The 26,769-nt window shown below is 41.1% G+C and overlaps 1 protein-coding gene across 1 annotated transcript in view; it reads left to right on the top strand.

The window, feature by feature from the left end:
* The window catches only part of SND1 (staphylococcal nuclease and tudor domain containing 1), a 387,820-nt gene that overhangs the window by 189,419 nt on the left and 171,632 nt on the right, over positions 1-26,769 (top strand). The window contains exon 13 of the mRNA XM_016148646.2: positions 17,069-17,179. Within this exon, the coding sequence (XP_016004132.2) occupies positions 17,069-17,179 (111 nt within the window). The remainder of the gene's footprint in view (positions 1-17,068; positions 17,180-26,769) is intronic.

Below are 26,769 nucleotides of genomic sequence, written 5' to 3'. Positions count from 1 at the left end.
TTCCTTCCTTCCCTTCTGGCTTTGAGCCGTCCACATCATTGAAACCCCACGTACCTAGAAGGCCACTGCTTCCCCCGGGGCACTCCTCAGTCCCTAATTGGATTTGATTTTTTCGCAGTATTTAAAACGCATTGCAATCTTTTCTGAAAAAATTTCCCCCTTTCTATTATACTTGACTGGATTTCTTTGTACAACTCCAATGATTTCTCCTCATTTAGTTTTTGAGTGCTCCTTACATATTTGTGTTTCTTAGGCTTCTGTCCTGGTCCTTCCTCCTACCTCTGCTCAATTCCCATGGGTGATCTCACTAATCTCATTGCTGTAGTTTTCGCGTAGATGCTGCCGATCCCCAAATCTAGCTCAGTTCTTCCTACCAGACTCCCCACAAGTATATCTAACTCCTGACTGTACATCACTTGTTAGATACCAAAACTCAGTATGCCTAAAACTGAGCTCATAGTCTTCCCTTTAAAAGCTATTCTTTTCCTCGAATGACCCCATCTTGATTGATGGTGCCACCATTTACTTAGTCTTTTATTCCACAAATTGAAATGTCATCTTTATCTCCTCCTCTCTCAGTCTCCGTTCTTGATTATCTACTAGTATACCTCGGGTTCCTTCCAGCCTTCCTCTACTCACTGCCTGGTTTATGCTGTCACTCTCCTCACTGACCTTCCTATTTCTAGCCTTAATCTCTTCCGATCCATTTTTCACACTATTGCTATAATTCACTTTCTGAAACACAAATCTGATTGTTATTCCCCTGCTTAAAAGTCTTCATTAATCATCCTCCAGCCTTTAGGATTAATACAAACTCATGATCTGGCCCTTGCCTACCTCTCCATGTTTATATTTAACATTCCCTGGCTCTCATCCATCATTTCTGTAAAAAAACAACCTCACTATTCTTGAAGTCAGTCTGCTCTCTCTTCCTGGAACATACATTTTCCCTGGCTATCTAGCTGGCTCCTACTCATCCTTGAGCACTTCACATCTTCGGGAGGCTTTACCTTGGGTACCCTGCCAAAACAGGATCCTAATTAGACATCTGTATATGTGCTTCCTCAGCACCCTGTGCTTGCTTACTTGTAAAGTTCACAGCACTTACAACACTAGGCCACAAATTTCTCTCTTTCTCTTTTTAATTCCCAGTGCATAAGACAATTTTTGCCACGTAGAGGGTCTTTGAGTTAACAAATGCAGAAATACCTTCTGTGGCTTCTCATGGGTTATCTCTTTTCTAGACTCACCTGAAGTAGACCGGAGATGCAGGTACACTGCTCCACATGTGGAATCATTTAGAACTTTAGCTTTGACTGGGACTCTAGAGGTCAAGTTTCATCTAATTAAAGTCAGAATTGAAACCAAGGTCTCATGATTGCAAATCTAAGTGAAACTCAGCTTCATTTATGTGTACTCCCCAAATTATACCTTTTCCTTAGGCTACATGAGCATAACATGTTCATTTTACTTTTCTACACTTTTTTTTTTTTTTTGGTCTATTCAAATTTCTATTGAGTGCATGATGTTCCAGGCACTGATCTTGACACTGAGGATAAAGCCTTTAATACTGTAGAGAATTATTTTGTTGTGTATGTGTGTGTGTGTGTTTGTCTCTGCCATTTTATCAGATAACTAAATTCATGTAACTACCAACCACAATGAAGACAAAACTATTCAGTCATCACAAAGATCTCTTCTTGTGCCTTTCCCCTCCCATCATCCTTAACAACCACTAATCTCTTTTCTAGCTGTATAATTTTGTCACTTCAAGAGCATTGCATAAATTGTACAGTGTATGATCCTTTGAGGTTGACTGTTTTCATTTAGCATAATGCCCTTGAGAGCCGTCTGAGTAGTCAAATGTATCGGGTTTTTCCAGTCTGTGTGTGGAAACTGGAGGCAGGCCGTCATGGTGGAAGGGTGTCTGTTTTATAACTTGAGACCTGGTCGGTCACTAAGTAGGTTTTAATGTCTCTGAATCTGAGATTAGCCATTTATAAAATGAGGGAATTGGAGTAGAACATTGAGATCCTTTCAGCTCTAAACTATGATTATAATGAATGAAGTCTTTCTGATTTTTCCTGTCTGTGGTAATGAAGTCCACCTTTCTTTGTTAATACTTACTGTGCAATAGTTTTCTATAGTCTGATAAGTACCACTCAAGAAACATCTCATAATCGTTTCATTAGCATATTGCTGTTACTTAATATTTCTTAAGTATAAGCTTGATAGGCCAAGGTAGTACTTGGCAAACTATGTAAACGTGAAGGTGAGTCTGTTTTTTCACTGTTTTCAGTGATAACATAGAGACATAAACTTCCCAGTCTGTATAATCCAGTGAACCACAGAGGTCTAAGAAATACAATAAATTCATGTTAAATGTCGATTCTACTCTTAATCAGTTCTTTAAACACATTTCTACTAATGAAGTAAGTCAATTTCTTCTCATTGAATAAAGTACTTAGCCATAGTAGAAGGAATTAGCCAGTGAAGAATCTAAGTCTACAGCCGTGCTTCCCTGAACAAGCCCGATCCCGTCTGATCTTGGAAGCTAAGCAGGGTCGGCCTGGTAAGTATTTGGAGGGGAGACCACCTAGGAAGACCAGATGTCATAGGCATAAAAAATAAGGGATTGTAAGCTAACAAGATCCTTGCAATCTGTGAGGTCAACCAAGGGTTGCCTTGCCTTAAAAAAAAAAAAAATCTAAAAGTTTGCCTTAAAAAAAAAAAAAATCTAAAAGTTTGCACATTAATTCCCCTGGTGGTAGAAAATATCTTATATATCTTTTATTTGCTCATCCCTCCATCCTGTTTTTTTATACTCCAGAGCATTTGGGCAATACCTCATATCGTAAAGAAATGGCAGATACTAAAGAGTTGAAAACAATAAATATTTTCTCAAAAATTTGTCCAGCAGCCTGGCCTCCTACCCTTTACTACTGTGCGAATATGCACGGAGAGGATAGGCCCCTCACAGTCTTTCACGGAAGGACCGCAAGAAATGTGCCCACTGCCACAGTGCTCCACAAACCACAGCCAGAAATGTGTATAAACCCTAAGGTTTGTTTAATGTTTATTGAAATGATATGTAATGTAGATGGCCTAACATATTATCTCATGCTACACAAAGATATGGGGAGGAAGATGAAGTGATATCAAATATGCATGATTATCAGTAAGTGCTAGTTCATTTTAAAAATTAGATTAGACTGTATCTGAGCTGGTACATATTTTTTCGTGTATTTAGATCTACCCCCTCATTTTACAGATTCAGAAACTGGTACAAGCTTAGCTTAGTGCCTTTACAAGAGTTTAAACAGCCAGAGAGCGGGGGTAAACCCAGATCCTCTGCCCTGAATGACTGCTCTGTGCCATGAGTTCTTTATGAAATGAGCTCATAATTGCTCTCTATAGCCACAAAGGGCTAGAGGAAGTGGGAGACATTAAGTAGCTTTCACTATTGAAGAATAAATATAAATGCTGTGTGTAACTTCTCTCTTTTGTTGGATGAAAGAGAATTGATCAACATTTATTCTTAACATTCTCGTTTTACCATATTCATCTGTTTTACTGTGTTCTGTCTTTTCACTCATTTTTTTTTCTAATTTAGATGAAGATTTTTTCCCTATTAAAGTATCGATATGACATGTCTTATATTAGACCTTCTTTTTTAAAACACTTTTTTTTTAAAAGAAAGTTGGTTTTCTCTTGTGTGCATTTGGAAAAGCAAACAATAAACTAAAATTGAACATGTTTCTGGTACCTAAAAATATCAAATTATAAGGCAGTTTTACTGCCGCTGATTTCTTTTTTTTCCATTAAGAAAATGATTGTAGTTGTGACATAATTTTTGTTTAGAAACTGGAATGAAATAACTACGAGGACATCTCTTTCACTAACAAAAGACCTACTTCGCACTTACCTTGTTTATTCATTCTTATGTCATTGATCCCTATACCAGAATACAGTAGGATCTTTGTATAAACATACATACATGTTTTCTTGACTTTAAGATATTTACCTTTCATATTTTCTGCCCTTTAATATGTTAGTGGGTATTCTTAAACTGGCTTTTATTCTTCACCCAGTGGCAAATTCCTCCACGGCTTATCTTCTCCTGACTTCTTTTTCTTAGCAGGGTGGCTGGAACTGAAGGTTACAGGTTGATTTGGGAACCTCACTGAGCATTAAGTGTTGTGGAGCAAATCACATTGTAACTCGTTCCTCAGCTAGTAGGGAGGTGACAGGGCAAGACAGAGTCGTTCCCCCTAACTAACTCTACTCCACGTACCCAAGCAAAAGTGAAAGAATTAGCACTGCCTTCCCACTTGCCCAAGACCCATGATAGAGGTGGCATTTGGGTGATTCAGTGGGACTTTGAAAAAAGAACACCCTGTGTGGCCTTTGCTGGGCCTGTAGAATTCTGTGGAAGCCCTACTGTGGCATTGACTGGCTCACCCTAGACATGCGCTCACAGGTTTCCTGTGACCAATGTCGCCCATGCTTAGGGACTTTTTATTTTCAAAGCCCTTAAGAATGCAACCTGTAATGTAAATCTATTAAGGTGTTTTGGAGAGCTGCAAGTCTGACTGTCCTAAAGAAGAGGAAGACAGTTTGGGAAGTTCCCAAGAGAACCTGAGACCAGAGTACCAGACTCAGAAAATAATAGATGGGGACCAGGGCCACTCCACAGGGCCACGAAGCAGAATAATTATCTTCACTTAGGTGTAGCCTGGCTAGGACACCATCACCCTCTACACAACGCGCTGCCCCAGGACAAGATACCTCTGTAAATGAATTCTGACTGCCTCGTTTCTCTGCATCAGTCCCGAGGCAGCAGCATGTCATTGGCGGAGCCTCTGTCGATATGTCTGCGCACTGGCTGCCAGGGACAGGGCAAAGGTGAGCAGCTGGTGGTGTTCATCTCCCATGGCATGGGCTCCAAAAATGGGACATCACCCTGTGTAGAAAGAGGAGTGGTAGTTGTCTCTTACATACACTGTGTAACATGTGAATATTTGGTTTTCAAACACATATGTAAAGTCCATCTCATGCACAAAAGTATGGAATGACTGTAGTCAACTTTTGTCATAGGACCTTCCCTAGGTCAGTGACTTGACTGAGGCGTCGGGGGTGATGGAAGGGGAAAGAGCCCCTGAGTCAGTTCATTCCCTCTGCTGCAACTGAGGGAGGGATGTTTGAGGATGCTTTAACCTCACACCCATCCATGTTCCTCACACTGCTCTTTTGTAAAATGTTTATTTCTTAAAGGAAAGAATAGAGAAAATAAGGGAGGAAGCAAACATACTTATGTCTACAATGAGCACACTTCTATCTTGAGGTAGAATATACAGAGAAAAATGTCAACAGACTTTTTTGAATCATCCTCCTCCCCGCCGGAAAGTTCTGAATTCTCAGAAGGCAAGCAGATTATTATAATTAAATGTTTAATATATATTTTAGCTAGCATTATTAGTATTAGAGTGATCAGATTTATAATATGATGTGGATAGATTATTTTTAATGAGCTGATAAATTTTTAATGTATTAATAGCATCTTGGATAATTCATGTGCAGAATATATGTATTCCTATTTTGTAGAATCTTAAAAGCACAGTAGTAAAATAAAGGGAAATAGGATGAGAATCAGAAGGATCTTAGATGCCCCTTGCAAAGATGTCATTCTGTTTCTTTAGACAACTCACATAAAAATTTTTAAGGTTTTTCTCTGGGTCTGTCATCTGTTTATGGAGGGTATTGAATTAGTTTATTTCTATGGACTTTTTTTTGCTCAAAAATTCTATGACTCAGTCAGTTATATTTCTTTGTTTTCATCCAACAGCCCACAGAACCCCCTGGGAATTTAGAGTGAAATCAGTGAGCTAGCCAATAAATATTTATTGAGTGCCTACTAAGTGTTTGGCTCTTTTTGGACCAGTAGGGAATATGATCTAGTTGGGATGACAAGCTAAGTACACAAAGGAAGATGGGAATATACAGCAGTAAAAGATAAGTGCCAAATGCAAGGCGCAGCCAAAGGCATAAAGATACAGAGAACGCAAGGCTTGACTGGTAGCCGAGTTGACTGGTTGGACCACAGCAGAAGACTGAAAGGCGTTTAATAGAATAGGGTTAGAGAGGCACATGAGGGCTCCATTGTAGAATGCCTTTTATAGTCTGTTCCCCTATAATTTGTGGCATTGTTTAGTCAAAAGAAAAATGGATTTAGATTTTTAAATCTGGCTTCTAATTTGTCACTGTGCCACTTACTAACAGGATTGCTTGTGGCAAGGCTGAAACTGTTTACTCTTTTTTGTGTGTATATAGAAATACCATGTATTATCACCTGTGTATTGTTGGAAGGATTAGGTTAATGTATGTGAATGTGCCTGTCCTGTACTAGACACTCAGCAGATGTTCATTAAATCTGAAATTATCTTTTGAGTGAAAATCAAAGAAATGGTTCTGTCATTAGATATTTACAGCTAAAGGCTTGGATAGAATTATTAGCAAGATCCTTTTCATCGCTGAAATGCCAGGTCTGTGCATAGCCTTTCTTGTTATAGCCCTGTCACTTACAAGGTTTGTGACCTTTCTGTGCCTCAGATTTCTTATCTGTAAAATAGGGATGGTAACAGTTCCTACCTCATCAGGATTTTGTGACCATTAAACAGTTTAATAAATATAAAACATTTAGAATAGTGTTCAAAAATTATTCCTCTTTCTTCCCCTTCTTCCTCTGTCCCTTTTTCTTCTCCTAACCCTCTCCTCCCCCTCCTTCCTTCTCTCTCTTTCTGCATCCCCATTTCCCACCTCCATCTCCCCCTTCTCTCCTTACCCTCCATCATCATCATCTCATATACGATAATGTAATGTCTCCATCTCAGAAAATTTCTAACAAGGTTTCTGTAATTGTGGAGGAGGTGAGGATTACTTGTCAGACCTATGCTTTAAAAGGGTAAAACTGGCAGTGTTGGAGATCGGATGGCATTGCAAGCAAACCAGGGAAGGGAGGCTGAAGTAAGGGGTCCGTGTGAGAGGTGGTGGGAGCCACAACTGGAGTCGAAAGGATAGACTAGAAAAAACATTCATGGGAGAAACATTGGAGATTTGAGTTCACAGTTTTAACAACTAATTTTATATGGGAATGAGAGAGGCACCAGGCCTGGGCGGCTGGGAGTATGATGGTCCTCACAAGAGATGTTAGGAGAATAAGCTGATTTGGTAGGTTTCAGAAAAGCTTATTCTAGGGAAGTGAGTTTTATTTTTGAAATGCTGAGTTTTACATGATGATGAATCATACAAATTCACATGTCCTGCGAATAGTTGGAACTGTAACTAAGTGGCATATTTAGCAACGAGTGGACCAGTTTGGCTGGATTGGAAGTGCATATTTGTTAGACAATTTACTTTCTTTAAGCTAGATCCAGTTTTTAACTGACTTTCTTAATTGTTTTTGAAGGATCTGTTTGTCCCCTTCTGGGAAGAAGTTGTTTGTCTAATAGAGGGAATGTCACTCTGAGTACCTACTCCCTGTTTTAGGTCCTGTTGTGTAGGGGAGATTCAGATAAGTCCATGCAGTTCGTCTATGAATCAGACATTTTTTTTTCTTCACTGTTTTTTTCTGGTCTTATTTTGAGGATTGGAGATCAGGGAAAATATTAGATATTTGAAAGTGACATTATTTTATTGCCACTTACATTTAATATACACCTCATATGTATAGCCAAAGTTCACCTCCCTCACTTCCTCAGATATTTTGCTTACTTGGAGGCGCAGTGGTACTCAGAGAGGAGTTGGCATAATAGAGTATAATACCAGTTTTCCTCATCTTCTAAAGCCATAACCATGATATTGCTGAATAAATGAAAGTATCACATAAGAGGTGACAATAAGATTACAGTACTGCAGAAATCCTGGGGGCAGAATAAAATTGTCTATTTAGTAAGCATAACTATTTGATAGAACTGTTTGGTGTTATGCTTCTTCCCCGTCCTTTTCTAAATCACTTTGACCCGTATTTTTCAACGTTTTTCTCTCCATTAGCCAGAGTTATGAAGTGAGTTAGGTGTTTAATTCTGCCACTTCCAAGTACAGTAGACCCCCTTATTTGTAGTTGCACTTTCCACGATTCTGGTTACCCACAGTCAGCCATGGTTCAGATATTAAATGGAAAATTCGAGAAATAAACAATTCATAAGTTTTAAATTGTGCACTGTTCTGAGTGGCGTAATGAAATCTTGCGCTGTCCCATTCCATCCCACTCCATCCTGCTTGGGATGCGAATCGTCCTTTTTTCTAGTGCATCAATGCCATAAGTGCTACCTGCCCCTCAGTTACCAAGTAGCCATCTTGGTTATCAGACCCACAGCTGTGGTAGCTCAGTGCTTGTGTTCAAGTCATCATATTTTACTTAATCATGGCCACATAGTGCAAGAGTAGCGATGCTGCAGACATGCCAGAGAGAAGCTGTGAAGTGCTTCTTTTAAGTGAGAAGGTGAAAGTTCTCCATTTAATAAGAAAAAAAAAAATCATAGGTAAGATTGCAAAGATGGACAGTCAGAACAGATCTTCTAACCCTGAAAGTGTGAAGAAGGGCAAAGGACTTCAGGCTAGCTTTGCTCTTGCACCTCTGACGGCAAAAGTTAACGGCCATGGTGCTTGACGAGGGCTTAGTTAAGATGGAAAAGGCATTAAATTTGTGGGTGGAGAGATGAACAGAAAGCACGTTCTGATTGATGGCGACACGCCGACACCAGAAAGCATTGAGACTAGGCAGACTTCGGCAAGAGGCCCCCCTGAAATGAGTGACCACATTCACATAACTTCTATTATACTATATTGTTGTAATTGTTCTATTTTATTAGTAGCTATTGTTGCTAACCACAGATTGTGCCTAACTTATAAATTAAACTCTATCATATGCATGCAGGTATAGGAAGAAAACGTAGTAAGTACATACAGGGTTCGGTACTTCTGTGGTTTCAGGTATCCAATGGGGATCTTGAACATAACCCCTGCTGATAAAGAGGGCTACTCTGTATTTCTAACTTGTTTTCCTGTCAGTTTTTCTTTCAGGAGGTCAAGGGTGGTACGTATGCCCTTGTGTAGGCATGAGTAAAAATAAGGCAACAAGTGTGATATGACCCAGAATTGCCTTGGAATAGAGAATTAGCTATTCTCGGCAGGTCGAGTATGAAGTGACATACCCACTGTTAAAACCCTGGTCCCTAGATATCTTTGGTTCTATTTCTTTTCTTTCCAAGCCGAAGAGTGCTGTTGGTGCTCAGTGGGACAGGGCCTCTGAAACTAGGGAGGTTTTGGTCTGTGCTCGGGACTAAGCCTTTTATTAATAATGAAGTTGGGGACGAATATGTGCTGTAGGTATTCAAAGATTTATCTTTCTACGAAGCAGTAATTTTTTCATGGAATGACTCTTTCGTTTTCTTTCCCCTTTCTCCTTTCCTTCCTCCCTCCTTTCTTCCTTCCTTCGTTGCTGCTAATCTTGTTTATGAATCTTCTTTGGTTTTTAATCATGTATCCTTTGGGATTCTTAAGACTGGACTAACTCCATATCAGTCTTCATTGGTTTTTCTCTCCACATCCCCCTCATTCATTAATACACAAACAGAGGACCGTCTGTTGTTCCCAAGAGTTCTTGATTTTCATATCTCAACTCCAGCCCCTGGAAAATGCTCTCATCAGCAGAATAGTTGTATTTCGAACCTGTATATATTTTGAATGCTCATTAAATATGAACTTAAACTTATTGGCAAGTTGCATTCTCAAGAGTGCTTTCTTTGTTCGATCTGCTTCTAAGGCTGCTCAGATCAGTCCCATTTCATGCTTGCCCATTCTTGAGTCTGGCTTTCTGGGGTCATGCTGTGTCTTATGTTCAGTGTAACCACAGCTGGCGTGGCGGGTTGTCAAAAGCAGTTACCTTTGGCTCTCAGAGCCTGGAGAAAGGATGTTCTGCCCTATGTGCCTTAGTACAGCCCTTGATAATCATTGATTTTTCCCTCTCATTTCACTCCAGTTTCTAAAGCCTGGCTAGGGACATGGAGGCATTTGAATCTTCCTCTCTTTTCGTTCTCTGTCATGCATTCTGGGAAAGACTCTCACTGCTGTTCAGACCCTCTGGTCGCTATCCTGGCAACAGGACTCCATGAAACACATAAAGGAGCAGATAAGAGTAAAAAGATCAAAATCATTAATTTTAGTTATTTTTAGGATTTAACATTGTTCAAAGAGGAAGTGAAAAAAATAGAGAAGACAGTAGGAGATCTGGTAAATCTGTAAAGGATGCTGTGCCACCTCACATATTTCTAATTGCGGATGCTGCTGAAACAGAATCTCCAGTCTGCATGTGCTGCTTGGTTCTGTGGGACGCGCCTCCTGGATTTATTTTAAAGGGGGGGGGGCAAAAATCATTGTTCCAGATTCATGGCATTCATGGAGTTCCAGATTCAGGGAGCATGAAAGATAGCTGGGTGGTGAAGGTCAAGTGTGACCCCTTGGAGATATCATCATACTAGCTTTTGGAAGCTCTGTTGCTTTGTAGGATTTTTTCCTAGTTTGAGGCTGGGTCACAAAATAGTAATTTAATAAAAGATATTTGTTCTTTACCCATTGTCTATAGTAGAACTCACTAGAATTTCACTTTATAGGGTTTTTTTTTTTTTTTTTTTTTTTTTTTTGGTATCTAAAATTTTGCTTTACAGGCTTTTTTTTTTTTTTTTTTTTTTTTTTTTTGGTCAGCCTACAAAAAGCCAAGTCTGTCTCAAGCCTGAAATTATCAGGTTCTTGCCTCAAAGAGCATGGATATTCGAGGTCTTCATGTGAGCCTGTAGAGAAGAAAGGCTTTGGGGCCTGTCAGCTGTCCATCATTTCCCCCACTTCTTTAGTATCTTTTAAGGTAGAAAGCTCACATTTTCCACATATATGAGTAAACGTGGACCTAGTGTTCTGAAGAAGGCAGTTTTGCAGTCCTTGCTTTCTGCCTTCTGATCGGACCCTGCGGTGACCTCTCCCTCCTTGCTCGTCTCTAACCTAGTTGCAGGGAAAGACATCCGCAGCCAGAGGCTTCGCTGTGGTTCAGCCCACAGTGGAACACCCCTGTGTAGCTGAGGGGAAGGAAGATGAGCCATCTGGTGTGTTAGAAATCAGTGTTGGAACCCCGTCAGCTGGGGATCTCCTTCCCAGAGCTGGGGAGAAAGCCCGTCCTGGTGGCAAAGCTACAGCCAGTGCGAAACTCAGTGGAAGTTTCCAGCCGAAGATTTTGGAGTCTTTGAGGGTCCTGAGTGGCAGGCCTGGGCTACAAGCCTGATGTCCTTCCTGTTGGATTCAAGTTCTCTCAGAGTAAATAGCCATGGGGTGCGTTTTGTGCTCAGTTTTTGAAATTTGACCACAGGGCCTTGAAATGAATGTGAAGAAATTGTGTGTGTGTGTGTGTGTGTGTGTGTGTGTGTGTGTGTGTGTGCACGCATGCACACATGCGAGTATATAACATTGCTATAGATGACGTGACAGTTATGAATGATTTAAGCTGTTAGTTGTCTTTCACCCTTTTCCTTTAGCCTTGAATAAAAAAATACGTTTGTAGATGCATTTCTCTATGGGTTTTTATTCTGAATGTGCACCCATGTGTGTGTTTGCCTTAAGAAAAATATTTTGCTTTTATAATTCCATGGGCACCTCAGTGACTGATAAAATGTAGATAGGTTTTAAGTGGAAAATGATAAGCTCAAATATCTAGATGGAGATCTATAAGCTCAAGCCATTGTGAGTTATCTCTTATCCTTGTTCCAATGGAGAATGAAGGGTGTGTGTGTGTGGATGAGTATTATTTTCTATGACCACTTTTTTGAAATACTTACCTATTTAACTCTTACTAAGTAGTGTATTCCCTTTAAATTTGCTCTATTGTTAAGCACCAAATCATGGAAGCCACAAAATTTATGAGCGAGTGAGTATATGCATGTGTATATATAGGGAAGGTTTTCTTATAAGTAAAAATATTAAAGGTAATGGAAGCCAGGTTTCTCATAGTCAGAGAAGGGAGGTATAAATAAAGGAAGAAAACTAAAATGAACCGCGGATTGTTGGATTGGGATTTTGTTATGTGTGTTATGAGGTATCTGTGTGAACTCATAGTAGGTTGGTTCAGGTTTTCTGAGAAACTGATGCCAAGATGGGACTAGACATGCAAGAGATTGAGGAAAACTCAGGAATTTTGAGGAGCTGGGAGAACCAGCACATCAGACTGTACTATAGGCCTTAGCCTTGTGGAAAAGCGAGGACGGGAAGAAAAGAAGGTTGAGTAGGAAAAGTCTAAGCTGTGGAGCAGTTATAGGAGTTTCCGCAAAGCTGACAAGGAGTCCTTGAGCTGGAGTTGCCCATCAGAGGGGTCCCAAGTCTCAGCAATAGGCCTGCCTTAGTATGTCTGCTGTGCTCAGTCATTGGCTAGGAGCAGCTGGTGGGATGCATAGCCTTGGCTGAAACAGTGATGGATTTCTGAGCATAGCAGCTGGGACTGTCAGTCAATTATGCTTCCTGCAGTCAGAGATCTGAGAGGCACATTTTCATGACTGCCACACATGGTTTTCAGTAGTTATAGATATAGAAATAAATGTATAGAAATAATGATGTAAATATGAGCTACTTAAATAAACGGCTGATTTCAGAGCTGCAAAAAATAGCACAAGATAAACCTGCAACATGTTGTTGTGCCAGAGAACAGGAAGTGCTCAAAGAATGATGGGGAGCATGTACATAGGACACAGAAGCCAGCTTGACCAGGCCGAACTCAACTGGGCAAACTGGGAACAATTTCAGCATCAAAATAAATAACGATAGTAGTGAATTATAAGCCTTTGGATAAAATGAGATTCCATGAGTTTATACTGATCCAAATAAATTGAATAACTTGGGAGTCTGAGGGCTGAAAATTTAAGTAGTTCAATGTGCTTCCTCACAAAATACCTATTAATTATAAAAAGAAAAGAGCAGTGTTACATTGGAGAAGCCTGGTAGACATTACCCTGATCAAGTGATCAAAGTGAACGTTGTTAAGAGGTTAAGGGAACAATACAGCATCTCTTTATGATGCTCTTGCCAATGATTCATAACTCGCATCTGATTACAGTGGAATGTTGGGCAAACCAAAATAACCGGCCTGTACTCTTCAAAAGTGTTAAGGTCATGATATTCTGAGACAGACTAAGGAAGTTTTCCAGACTAAGGATACATGACAACTAAATGCAATGTTCGATTATGAACTAGATCCTTTTTCTCCCTACGTACTATATCAGAACAATTGGCAAAATTTTAGTAGAGTTTATGGATAGTAGTGTATCTTTGTTGATATCCTGGTTCCAGTCATTGTTTTTTCATTATATAGGAAAATACCCTGCTTTCTAGGAAAGGCACACTAAAGTATTTGGGGTGGGGGCGGGGCAGGTACGGCGGGTTCAAAGGTGGGGCATAGTCTTCGTACAGTTTTGTGCAACTTTTCTGTAAGTTTAGATTGTTCCAAAAGTATGCACACACACTGTTGAGTAACATGGGTAATTGTAGACTGTTATTTAACTTATCAATATATTGCTTATTACTTCTCATCTTGGGGTAGAGGGATAAAAGGTGGGGAGGACTGACAAAAATGTGATTAACTGTAAATGAAATCTATTTAAAGAATCGTACTCATGTACAAGCATAGAATACCCTTTCTCCACCTTAGCAGAATATTAGGGCCCCATGGTTTCAAAGGTATCTTAAAATTGGAAAGTATGAATTTATTAAACTGTTGCTATGGAAACGAGTGGGAGGGGAAGATTTCAATTAGGAGAGATCTTTTGAGAAAAGCCTGTATGTGAGACCTATGTTAGTTGTGTTTATATCAGGAACACCTCATCATATCTAATGGAAACTGTTCACTTTTAATGGAATCTAAATTTCTCTTTTAGTCTGGAGAAGCAGTTCAATCCCAGCACTAATTCTCTTTGTGTCTCTAACTGATAGACGGAAAGGTGACTTCCTGTTGGACTGCTAGGTCCCTTTTTGTATGCTGATTGTGAATTATCCATTCGAGCCAGACATGTGTAATTGAAGTGGAATTACCGATACACTCAAGAAAGCAGAACTTATAAATTTGTCTAAAGCATCATAATGTCATGGCACATAATTTAATATTCTCTTTTCTTACTGGGCGACTGATCAACACACCACTGTCAGTTTCTGAGCCACCTTTGGCCGGAGGTGGGGAATCTCTGGACCTTTCATTAGCAGCCATGAGAAATGAATGAGAGTCAAGTACATGGATATAGACTAATTCCATATTCTCTCTCTCCCTTTCATTCTCTTTAAATTCAAGTCTTAGCTAATGGGAAAGAGAAAGACAAAAGTAAGGCCTATGTAGAAAGCTTTTGTCCTTAACTCTATTCTCGGTAAGCTTGGCTAATATTATGCTTTTGGATAATAAATAATGCTATATTTCCAAGATGATTAGGTATTTTTCTCATACTTCAGTAACTCTCAATTTTTTCAGGATGCATCAAAACAAAATTATAAGAATGTACTGTCATTTTGCCACATTGAAAAAATTATTTATCCTAAATAAGCTAAATTGTTTTCTCTAGAAAATATTTACTGTCTATTTTATGTCAAATATGGTGCTAGGCACCGGGATGTAAAATAAGAAAGAGGTGGCCCTTGCCCTCTCAGACCTCATAATTTATGACAGAAGAGAGACAGCGAGTGAATGATTGTCGGGGAGCACACACCAAGAGGAAAGAAGAAAATACATCCGATGTGATCTTCCTGTGCCTGGCTCGTTGTACATGCCCAATGATGACGGTTCTTATTATTGTTTCATGTGTTTTTACTCTCCTTACTGCTAAGCACCAGCACCACAACTGTTCCTCTAGGAGAAATCTGTAATTAGGGATATGAAGCCAAGAAAATATTACTTACACTCCAAGCTTCAGAGAGAAAGGTGTAGTAGGCAGGGTGTGGAGTCGGGACTCTGACACCTTAATTGGTTTGTGGACATTTGCTGACAGGAAACAGGGCAGCAACTGTGAAGGATAGGGAAGCACTGCGCCCTTGATTCTCTGCTGGCCACGCAGGTACTCGATAATTCTGTGAATTGATTTGAGCAGCATTAACAGGAGTGGCTCATTAAACATTTGTGCTGTTTTGCTTAGCATTGTCTGGCTTTTCACGTAGAAGCCTGTTGGTGTGGATTTTTCCTTGCCTGCTTTGTCATTCCAACTTTCTCCTCCAGACCCTATATATTGACTATAAAATGTCAATGCGCAGTAATTCAGAATGCAGTAACAAATACGTCTTTGTTCTTCTGGCATTTAAAATCGCTAAGACATTTTAGCCTGTCACAAGTGGAGTTGTCCCCCGTCTTCTCTCTGGCTCCTTGGTGGGTGGAGACTCTCACCTGCCCTGTTGGGGGTTCATGGTGACACCCTTAGTTAAATTCTCACCATATATCAACATCTACAGCTGCTGACTTGGGGCTGTTGGCATTCTCCATGCTGCCAAACCCAACTCTGTGATAATGACAGCGTTTGCCAGCACGCTTCTGTGGTGACTCAGGAGACAGGGTGGCCAGCAAAGCAGCCTCTTTGTGGGAGTGGATTTTGAGAAGTGCTAATTCCGTGGCGGCTTGGAGATATTAATATCGTGCTGGCAGTAGATAAACAGGCAGCAGAGGGGCACATAATGAGGAGAGAATCAGCCACAGCATCTTTTCCTCCTTTCCCTACCCGCACGTATTATTTTTTTACTTCTTTTAAAAAAGTCAGTCCCTGGTTTTGATGAAGAAAACCCTTAGGTGGCTTAAACATGCACATAGACTGAGTAGCTCAGCTCCCAGCGTCTCCAAAGCTGAGTCTCTTAAGAACAACGCAGTGCGTTAAGAGTTAACTGCATTTCCAAACAACACTAAATCATAGCATATGGTACAGTAGCCTATTGCTTAGCATACCCCCTCCCTGAAGGGCAGCTAACCAGATGGTTTGAGTGGGGCCTTTGGTGTAATTATGACAGACACAGAGAAAGATATAACCACCACTCTCCCCCAATGATATCATGCCTCTGGATTTCCAGTACTTGCTACAGGTAATCTTTTGAAATTTTGTTTTTGCGGTTTGGCTACTTCACATCAAGGATGGGGAGGAACCAACCGTGCAAATATGCTTCATTCGTCTTCTGAGAGCCATTTTCAATGCACTCTTCTCTAGTTAGTAGATGTAGGTCACTTATACCGGCACCTCTTTCTTATTCTAGTGAAGAGAAGAAGATTCAACACACTTGAGAGTTGATTTAAGCAGGATTCTAGTCTGAATATTCTGTAGTTTCTGAGGACTGTTTGGAATACTCCTCCGAAGCTGATCATCGCAGCTTTAATTTTATTTGTTCCTCCATCTTGTGCCATTTTTTGTTAAGAACTTTTATTCCACCGCAATACCTCCCTTCCATGCCCCGCTCCCCCTGTTCATTCATAGCCTTCCTTCTCCAAGCCCTTTTGGGTGAGGGAGTCACGGCGCGGAGCTCTGATGAGAGAAGCACGCCAAATGCTATGCTAAAGCGCTGTTTCTGACACTGCCAAACCGGAAGCGGACATTTTCTAGTTCGAGTACAGGCTAGAAAGGAGATTTTGAGAAATTTAGGTCATGCTCTTATGTGTTTTGTTTTTCATCTGTGTGCCTCATGTTTTAGAGCAGACTTTTCTAAAAGGTAGTGGCTTGTTTATAACATTCTGTAAATAGCCTGGCCTAATGTGGACTTCTTCTTATAGATATTTTCTGCTAGCTTTTATGTATGGATTGATATAGCATCTGACTGTACTAACCAGAAAAATGCTGAGCTAGGGAACTTTGTTATTCTACCTTTTATTTTGATTTCTAGCTTAGCAGCTCATTGGTTTTGAAATCCTTGGCTTTTCTCTCCCTCTGCCAGGATGCGTTAAGACCTCCAGGTGCTAACTGTTATTATTTCTGTTGACTGAGCCCCATATGCACCTCTAGTGCTCACTGACCTATCTTTTCTGTTGCAGAAACATTGCTGAAGCCCTTGTCAGCAAAGGTCTAGCCACGGTGATCAGATATCGGCAAGATGACGATCAGAGATCCTCTCACTATGATGAGCTGCTTGCCGCCGAGGCCAGGTAAGATGACTAATTAATAAAGCAAACACGTTGGGACTCACAGCCTATCATGCCTAACCTCGAGTAGAATGGGATGGGAAATAATACCCTGAGAAAGCTTATATCCATTCATTCCAATTTTTCTCCATGAAAAGAAAAGGGGCACACTTCACACTTGCCGTCTAACCTTGATTAAGTACACGTGGGCTTCTGTTTTTTAAATCTGCATACTGTGTATATATAAGATATAATCTCCCCATGTAGATCTTATAAAATGAATCGTACAGGCAAAAATACTATATAAGATCCTCTTATCATCACTGTGCCATCATCATTCCCTGGAACTAACAATGAAGCCCTGCATATGTGTGCAGGACATTTGACTCTGGTTCTTACCTCCAGAAGCCTCTGCTACCCAGCCCCGCCCATTTATCACCTATGGACCTTTTGTCATGTACAAAGGAAATGAAAACATTTATTAGGAAATGAGTTTTGCTTTCACACTTCTGACAGCTGGCAGGAGAGCATTTGAGAAGCCCTGTGACATTTTCCTTTTGTCCTTCATCCCTGTGGCTGGTTGCCCCAAGGACATGCATACTGCTCTGCAATATTTCTTACGGGTGACATTCCTCAAAGCTCTTACTCAACAGAGACGTCTGTCACTGGGTGATTCTGCTAGTTGAGTGATTCCCAGATTTCCCAGGAAACAGCAAGAACTGAGCTACTATTGCTGAACTGACTTGGATGGCTCAGCAGACTGCTTGGTCCTCCACCAAAATATATCCATTTCTTCAAAGTGATTGCAGGTGCTTCCCTCACTCAGCCGTTTTTCTGCGACCTAGGACTTAATTTAGTTTTAAAAGTTTGGTGATTGCCAGGTTATGCTCTACAGCTAGAGGAAGAATGAGTTTGGGCACATTGTTATCTGTACTTCAGACTGTCATTGAGATCACTTCTCTTGCTCTTAGGCCCAGAACATTGCCCTGATATGTGACATTTACCTCTCACACCATGTCACATCCTGATGGATAGAGCATCTGTAGAATGTCACGCAGAATGTCAGCTAAGAAATCAGTCTGTCAGGCTGCTGTAGCTTTTTGGGTTCTTTCTTGTGGGCGTTTCCCAGTAGGCCCTGTCTGGGACCTAATTCTGAGCACAAAGAGTTTAAGGCACATTAATGGCCTATATAAAGTAATATGGTAGAGAGTTCATAATTGGTGTTTCTCTTAATCCTCACTTCCTCATTTTTCTCCCTGCCTGTGCTATCACGCAGCCAGCTGAGCTAAAAGTACCCGTGGTGAGAAATGTGGCTTCACATCTCTTAAGTACTCTAGGGCAGTCCCCTGGCTGTGGACCAGTATCGGTCTGTGGCCTGTTATGGTCTGTGGTCCACACAGCAAGAGTTGAGCAGCAGGCGAGCCAGCGAAGCTTCGTCTTTATTAGCAGCCGCTCCCCAGCCCTAGCATCACCGCCTCAGCTCCACCTCAAATCATCAGGCATTAGATTCTCATAGGAGCACTGGTCCCTGGTGTCAAAAAGGTTGGGGACTGCTGCTCTAGGAAATGGATAGGGGTTAGACTTACTTAAGGTGAGATTTGGGCAGCGGGTCCACACTGGACATGCTCAGGCCAAGCTGGTGATAATTAGAAAAATAGGTTATGCATTCCTAGAGTAGCAGGAACACTGAGCAATACAAGGGGATATAGTCTCCTATTTTCTCCCCTTCGCTCTGCTACTAGTGAATATTTAATTCTGACAGGCAGGTAAGCTTGAAATTAATTTGCATAGCTGCTCTGGAAAGTGAGGCCACAACAAGCTCTCTTATTATGCTGTTGGAAGTGGCAATGTTGTCCTATAATGTTTAATGAGTATGAACGGAGAATGAAATTTTTTAAGTTTTAGGTTAAGAGGAAAACAGCCTCTTTAGTACTCATTTTGAGCTGAAGGAATGTAACAAGACGCTTGCCTGCTAAAACAGTGAGCTGCCTGGAGATAATTGTGTTGAGCTATCGTTTTCAGACTGATGGTAGAAAAACTGGCTTCAGGGTCACTGCACTGTTGCTGGTTGAGTAAACGGAGAGAAATTGACTACTTCCCCAGGCAGAAATTGACTACTTCCCGAGGCCCCTGAGGCATTGCGCTAAGGCAGTAAGGACCTCATAAAGATCTAGGAGGGATGGCCAGCCTGAGTGTGAGTGAGTTTTCCTGTGGAGCAGTGTCGCCGGCAGCCCAGGACGGTGGCCCAGTGCTCTTCTAGATGCTAACCCCCAGCGGGGTAAGGAAAGATCTCAGAGAGACCGGATCACCGGCCAGGGAGGAATGGTGATTTTCTAGCCATCAAAAAATATTTTCAGTGCAGAATGTACCATCCTCCCCCTTTTTAAATGATAAAGTCAACCTCACTTCAAGACCACCTATTTTCTGACCCTCTGCTTTGTTTCGGTTTGCCTTCAGTTCAAAGGACTTCATTCCCCCGGGCACCACTCACGTTCCCTTAGCGTTCTTTCTTCTGTCTTGTTACAGCATGTCAAGGCTGCTGTTACATGCTTCTTCTGCCCCTTATCCTGCCTGTCTGTTGAATAGGATCAGAGTTTAGGGTTGTTTCCCAGTAGATATAGATTAGCTATGTTTTTCTAGTTGAACTCTGCCTTGGAATTTTATGCCTCTGTCTATCCACTTCCTCCACCTCCCAGCTTAGTGTCCTTTGCTGATCTCATTAGTGAGTTGTTTACTCTTTCCTGGACCCTGAAAGAACCGCTAGATAAGAATGACTTTGATGCTGACCCCAAGTCTCTCACTGCACGGACTGTCACCTAACAGTCTTTTGTTTATCATCCTTTAGCCAAATTTTAATCTTCAGTGATTGCATACTAAACCAAGCCAATTTGAATTAATTTTCCAAGTAAAATTTCTTGAGATACTGTGTCTAATGCTTTAGCAAAGGCCAAATGAATAACATCTGCTATGTTCATATCATTTGGTAAATAATAAGCAGTCTAAGATAACTTTGCAAGGCTCACATTCTCTGTAGTTCCTCCCCAAAATGGTGTTGATTCCATCCGATATCTTTGTCTCTTCCCCCTGGATGCCTGTTTTACACTCTGGTTATTGCTAGTGGTTTTGGCGGTGGTGCGCAGTGCTCTCCCATTGGCTCTGCTTTCCAGAGCACTGCTTGGCCATTCATCCTTTTAGGGAAACGTTGTGAATTTTGGGGAAAGGGCAGCCTGTTCACTTCCCTGACTTCTTGGGTCAGAGTTGCTGCCTGCCCAGAAGCCGATGAGCTTTCTCAGGGCTCCGTGGCTGCTGCTTCCTCTCCAAAGGGGGTATGGTCTGCCAGCCTTTCTCAGATCATCTGGTGGGAGCTCAGGGAGTGTTACCTAATATGCCCATTGAGAGACCAGGTAAGACAGAAGAGGAAAAATACCAATACTGCTCTCAGGCATATCCACCTGCCTGCTGGAAATAGGCTCACCCCACCTTAGCAGCTCTGCTCGGTTTGCTGACCTTTCCAGGCTCTTTCACGCAGATGCCTGTCTGCCTTGGGGAACCCTCGTTATGCCTCAAATACATAGCACGTCTAGAGGAAGCCACATCTTTTGTTGTTTAAAGGATAAATAAACCCCTAATTCCCAACACATAGACATTCTTTTCTAGTCCACTTGTCTATCATCAGCGGCCTCCTCCTTCGTTACCTTGTGTCCTGGCAAGATAAAGTTTTGGCATTTTTTAATGTACTCTCAGGCCTTGCTTCTCTCCTGGGCTCCATTGAAAAGCCCTTGATTTTGTCCAGGGTTCTGAGAGCTGCTGTGTGTGTTCTTCATATTTTTGGTAAAAAGAACTTAGGAGCAGCTGATCCACACTTCTTGGTGACACTCCTGAACTTGCTTCTCCTTTTTAGAGACATCATATGGGCTTCTTTGGGAGTGTGACACATCTTTTTTTTTTCCCTGCACCATCCTAATTTTTCATTATCTATATTGACTTTGCAACTTCTGAAACAAATTCCCAATTCTTGTTTAACTTCAGTATTTCTCAGTCAGCTGGCCTGCTGCATTCCTAGTTTCATGAGTGGTCTTAAGGTAGGGCTTTTGACCCCTTCAGAAAATCTCTCGCATCCTTCTGAGGGATTTCCAAGATACTGAGTCATTATTGGGACCCTTCATGCTCTCTGAGGTGTTACAATATCACCATTTACTCTATTTTCTATATTTGGTGTAACACACCCAGTTTGACTTTAAACAGGTGAGAGAGAATGTGAATTTCCTTAGCATTCTAGAGCTCTTCCAAGTGGGCTTTTGTCGAGCTTGCTGTGGACACTGAAGACAAGCTGGAATGCTTAGAATCAGATTAAAGCCTGGCTGTGTGCCTTGTTTTCCTTGGACATCCATGCCTGGAGGATATTATCTGTGTGAGTTTTTCTAAAGCTACGAATAATTTTATTTAAAAATGTAATATTCCAAGGTTTCCTAGAAACTTCTAGACTCTGGCTCATTGTAGGAAAACAGAAGTTAACATTAGTTCAACAGTTGGGGCTTTATTCCTTTAAGACACCTCTTAATATTAAGATTTTCTGATATCAAGATGGGATGTATATATTCAGAAAAGAAAGTGATGGCCCAGCTTGACTGCGGGAAAGCAATTGTGTTGAACAACCTAGTGTCTGAGCAGATTTAAATGAATTTAGATTCATTTCGGACATAAATAATGAGGTTAGGGTTATCGCAGGAGAAGAGGAAAGGCTCTTATCGTTTCATGTGTATCCTATTTCTTGCCCAGCACACTGCAGATTAAGAAAACTGTGATGTTGTGTCCTCCACCTTTGAGAGGCAAGCATCAGCCCACCCCTGTCTCAGCGCTGCCTCAGCTCCCTCTCTTCCCAGTCCGCACGGGCCTCAGTTCTCTGATTGACCAAACCTTATAACATCCCTTTCCTTTAAAAAGAAAAACCACCAACTAGCGCTCCTGCCTTGCCGGCTTCTGCATGTCCAACCTCCAGACCCCATCAGCGCCAGTCGTTGATTAAACTCTATCAGGCATCTCTTGCTTTCACCCGGTGTGGCTGACAGCGCCCTTTCTGTCGCAGACTTCTCTCCGCTTGAACCTCTAGGAAATCAGTGCTGGCGTTTCCATCACGGACTTTGGTCACACGGTTGTAACTTGTCGGTAACTCGTTCCTAGCCAATATCAGTACTCATCGTTAAGAGGGAAACGGTTTTAAATGAAAAACTCGTTTGGTGATACAGTTTCGGGGGCCACAGTGAGCTTACCGATTTCCACGCGTCTGTGGCACTGACTTGTAAGTGTGCGCTGCGTTTGCACCCACATGCTTTCATCAGCGCTGGAGAGGAAATGCTCGTGGCTTCCCATTCCTTATTTAGCCCCAACAGCTCCACTTTTTTCCTGATTTATAGACAGTTTTCCCACAAAATTAAAATAGACGAAAAAATAATAATTTGTGCTTAAAAAAATGATAAAACTTTTTGGTAGGGTTCTTTTTTTCTGTATTTTTAATTTAACTGGCAGTTATAGTACTGGTTATGAATGAAATGTGAAGACTTACCAGCACTTTCTATTGCTAAGTTAAAACTTCCAACTTTAGGATTCTTAAGTAGAAGAGCTCAGAACTACCGGTTTGACACAGTTCTGATTCGTTACATATCTTAAGAAGCAAGTTTCATCTCTGTACCAATCTAGTGAAAAAAATTGGTGTTGAATTTGAGTACGTGTTTTGAAATTTTAAAACTAATACATCCTATCACATTGTATAGATTATACGAGTTAACCAGAAAACAAATAATTCCTCTGTTAGGAACCGTTGTTCAAGGCTGGTTTATCTTGCAGGTGATGGCTTTGCATTCATTTCTTCTCTTTATTCTCATCTTCTTGAGTGTAGCCTGGGGCCCAGGCATTGGGGACAATAATGGTGAAGAGAAAGGGTAATAGACTCAGCCTTACAAAGCGCGCAGTCTTGCAGGGACAGACATTAAATAACTTTAATGGCGCCTCTCGATATTGCTGTTTTCCCTATTCTCTTTTCTTACCTGTTTCCTTAGCCCCTCCTCTTTTCTCCCTCTGCTTTATTAACACTGCCTGCCTTGCATCTTTTTTATTCCATTTCTCATTTTTATTAAATTTTCCCATGAGAGCTTCTCCCTGAAATTTATCTCTTCTATCCAGGCTCTGTTCATATCTTCTCAATAGTTTAATGACACAGCTTTAAATAAACCAAGATTTCTCACTTTCAATCTAATGACCCCAACAAGTGAAATTTCTTTTTGTATAAAACTAGATCCTACCGAATGCTTTGATTTGAAGTTTTTCTCTTTCCTTCTCTGTTTAATCAGAGATTCCTGTAACATCAGAGTATGGTTGGGTTTTTAGCCCAAGCTTCATGGAAAGCTAGAGTAGGATGAATTATCCTCTGCCCTCCTGACTCAGCTCTGCATTACATCAGGCCAGTACAGGCTGGAAGCCAGTAGAGAGGAAAGAGGCTGGTCTTTCTCTTCGATGGCCTAATGGCTCCCTTTCTTCTTCAACCTTGGAAATAAATGCACACCCCACTACATTTTGGGCTTGAAGTTAGGTGTCACAGTCATGAGGTTACAGCATGTGCCAGTGTGGGGGGCTTCACTGTCGGGGAGTAGGGTAGATAAGCTATTGCAAGTGGATGTGATAACAGGAAAATACATTAAAAGAGCTGGTGTGGGGAAGTGATTTGACGATACAGCTGAATGTGGGGAAATTTAGCTTTTCCCTTTCTTCGGAAAAGATGATGCACTCAACATCCAAATAGCAGTAATCAATCTGCATTTAAGGCAGCACAAATGGCCACTTCTGGAGAGCTGTATAATGTCTCCATTTCCAAATAGTTTTCTCCTTCAGGATATTGAAAGGATCTGTTCACTCTTCATCCTGTCCCTGAGTTCCTTCCCTACCCCCAGTTCCTCCTCATAGAACCCAAGCTGTGAGACTTAACTTGGTGACTAGTGCGAGGGGTTTGGGTAAATGTGGAACCCAGGTTTTTCTTCTGTGTTGTATGCAAAGCTGTGGGTGGTTCTGCCAGGTCACAGTCAAATTATGAACTTGGAGTAAGAAATAGACCTCCTTGCTTGATCTTTTCTGTAATTCTTAGTCTGTACTGGTTATGTTCCTTCAGAGGAAGTTGTTTTAGAGTAACCTTCCTAGGCGAGTTGGTTTGCTAGTCCTGCCCCTGCCCGCAGTTCAGCTATGACCATTTATCTGTCTAGAGCTGCTTGTCCATTTCTCTCCGATCTCTATTCTCTTGGCTAAATGGCTCCTATTCCTTTCACATAATTCCTAAATATTTGAGGCTTCAGTATATATTTCAAAATGCATTTGAAGATTACCACACTGGGAATATAATTTTAGTCCAAAATAATTTGTGATAATAAAATGGTAGCACTTGATCCTTGACTCTTTTCAATGTCTTGTAACTTGACTCCCTCAACCAGTCGTTCTCAAAGTATGGTCCTCAGACCAGCATGTTATTGTCACTGGGAACTTGTTAGAAATGTGAATTTTCAGGTCTTCCCAAGCCTCCCCCCATTCATACCTACTGTAAAAGAAATTCTGGGGTTGAATCCCAGCCATCTCCTTTAACATGTTCTTTAGGTGATCCCGATGCCCACTAAATTTTGGGGACCACTGCCCTAAACAATTGCTGAGCACTGTAAAACAAATCAAAATATGTGTTCTTTTATGGCAAATTAATAGTCTTATTGCAATTGGAATGATAATCATGGTTGTAAGTAATAGAGAACAAGGCACGGAATGCACAGGCTTTGGATTTGTTTGGTGCCTTCCCTGTGGTCGTAGCCATCCTGTTCCCCACCAAGCCAGTTGAACAGCTTATTCCCTTTGACTCTTGCCTGTGTCCCCTTCCTCATATTCTGCATTCACGGCTCCTTAATTCGATTCCTTCTGAGTAGCTTTCACAAGCTCTTGGCTAATTTAATGTGAAATCATCTTGAGGGTTGCTTTGCTGGCTTGATTTGGTTCATTTGCAGCGTGAGGTGGCTGAGTGGGTCAGAGGGCTGAGTCTTGGTTATGGATAAGTCCCTATCCTTCTTCTGCTCTGAGCCTTAGAAATCTCTTAAGAGGACAGGACCATAGTCGGACTGATTAATCACTGATACATCAATGCACAGATCACTGATACATCAATGCACAGAATCTTATAGCTGCTGGTAAAGGGGAAATCTACTTCATAGCTTTCATTTGCAGGATTCTTTGCATTTAATATTTTGGGGAACTCCTTCATGCATTTCTATTTTATCCTGAGCTGCCCCTGACCCCTGCTCTAGCCTTAGGCCCAGAAGTTGAGATGGGCAACTTCTCATTCCTTTTGCCTCTGCATGAAGTTCAAAGAGCCAAAGCTATAGTGGTTGGCAAGGAGTCTTTCCAGCAGGTCCCAGTAAATGTAGCTCACATTGTATAAACCATTTTCCAAATAGTAAGTCTGTTTTTCACTTAGTCAAGACTCATTAAAATTTTCTCTCATCTGATCATGTTACAGTAACAGTTATATTAGCAGGTGCATTGGGGATAAAAAAATAAAAACATAGAGCCCAGTGGAGATTTGGATAAGCAGGTGAATAATTGCAAATATCTTTGTAAAAATGGAGATGCAGGGGGTATCTGGAATGGAGCACCTAAATCAAAGGGTTATCCACAAATAGAATCCAGGAGGCAAGGAGTGTTCTGCCTGGAGATGGCAAACAGAATAATGTTTTGTTGCCCGCTGACAGCAGTTACACTTCTGTGACTTTATCCTAAGGAGTAATTAGCGAGGCACCCTACAGTTTATTTAAAAATTATCCCTTAGGGCATAACTTTTATAATTATTTATAATCCTAGAAGTATTATATTCACATAACTATCTAGCAAGAGGCAGTTGATTAAATTATGGAACTTGAAACCACATGATGGATTTATGTGCAGCTATAAAAAATGATGTGAAAAAATTAACGCAGGGAAGGGTTCATTTAGTTATTATTTCTTGGTGGGGGGAACAGGCTGAAAAACTTTTCCCACAGTTTTCTTAAAGTGTAAGTGGGCAGGTGTGAGTATAACACTTAGAAATTAATAGAATTAGGGATCATTGTTACACCAAATTTTTTTTTCTTTGGGACATTTATTGCCTTTATAGTCAAGACATGAAAAATTATAAAACCAATGTCATTGAGGCTCTTTTGAGCCATCATTGCATCTGATCTCACCTTTCTGAGGTCTTGTCCTCTCAAGACTTTTTAGACCGATACCGACCGTTGCTACCCAGTTCAAATAGTCCTGTGTCCCTCGTTTGGGACAATGGAGTTCGTTTGCCTGTGTCTCTAGCACTGGGAGGCCCCTTCGCTGTGGTTCTCTGCCATAAAGCTCACCGTTTATCCTTCTCTCTCTTGCCTGAGCACTGCAGATCTGTTGTCATATCTGGCACAATAGCATGTGTCTTCATTTCTTCTTCTATTAATTTTAGATGAAATGGTGGCCTGGAGTTCTTTGTTATTTGGTTCACTGCCTCATAATACCTGCTGAGTCATTAGTCCACCCACCTCCCCTTGACCATGGGACTCAATTTCCTCATATCCAGT

The sequence above is a fragment of the Rousettus aegyptiacus genome, unplaced genomic scaffold, assembly GCF_014176215.1.
Source record: "Rousettus aegyptiacus isolate mRouAeg1 unplaced genomic scaffold, mRouAeg1.p scaffold_m13_p_13, whole genome shotgun sequence".
In the NCBI taxonomy this organism is placed as follows: domain Eukaryota; kingdom Metazoa; phylum Chordata; class Mammalia; order Chiroptera; family Pteropodidae; genus Rousettus; species Rousettus aegyptiacus.
The sequence above is the reverse complement of the archived record's forward strand: the minus strand, read 5'-3'. Positions and strand labels throughout refer to the sequence as shown.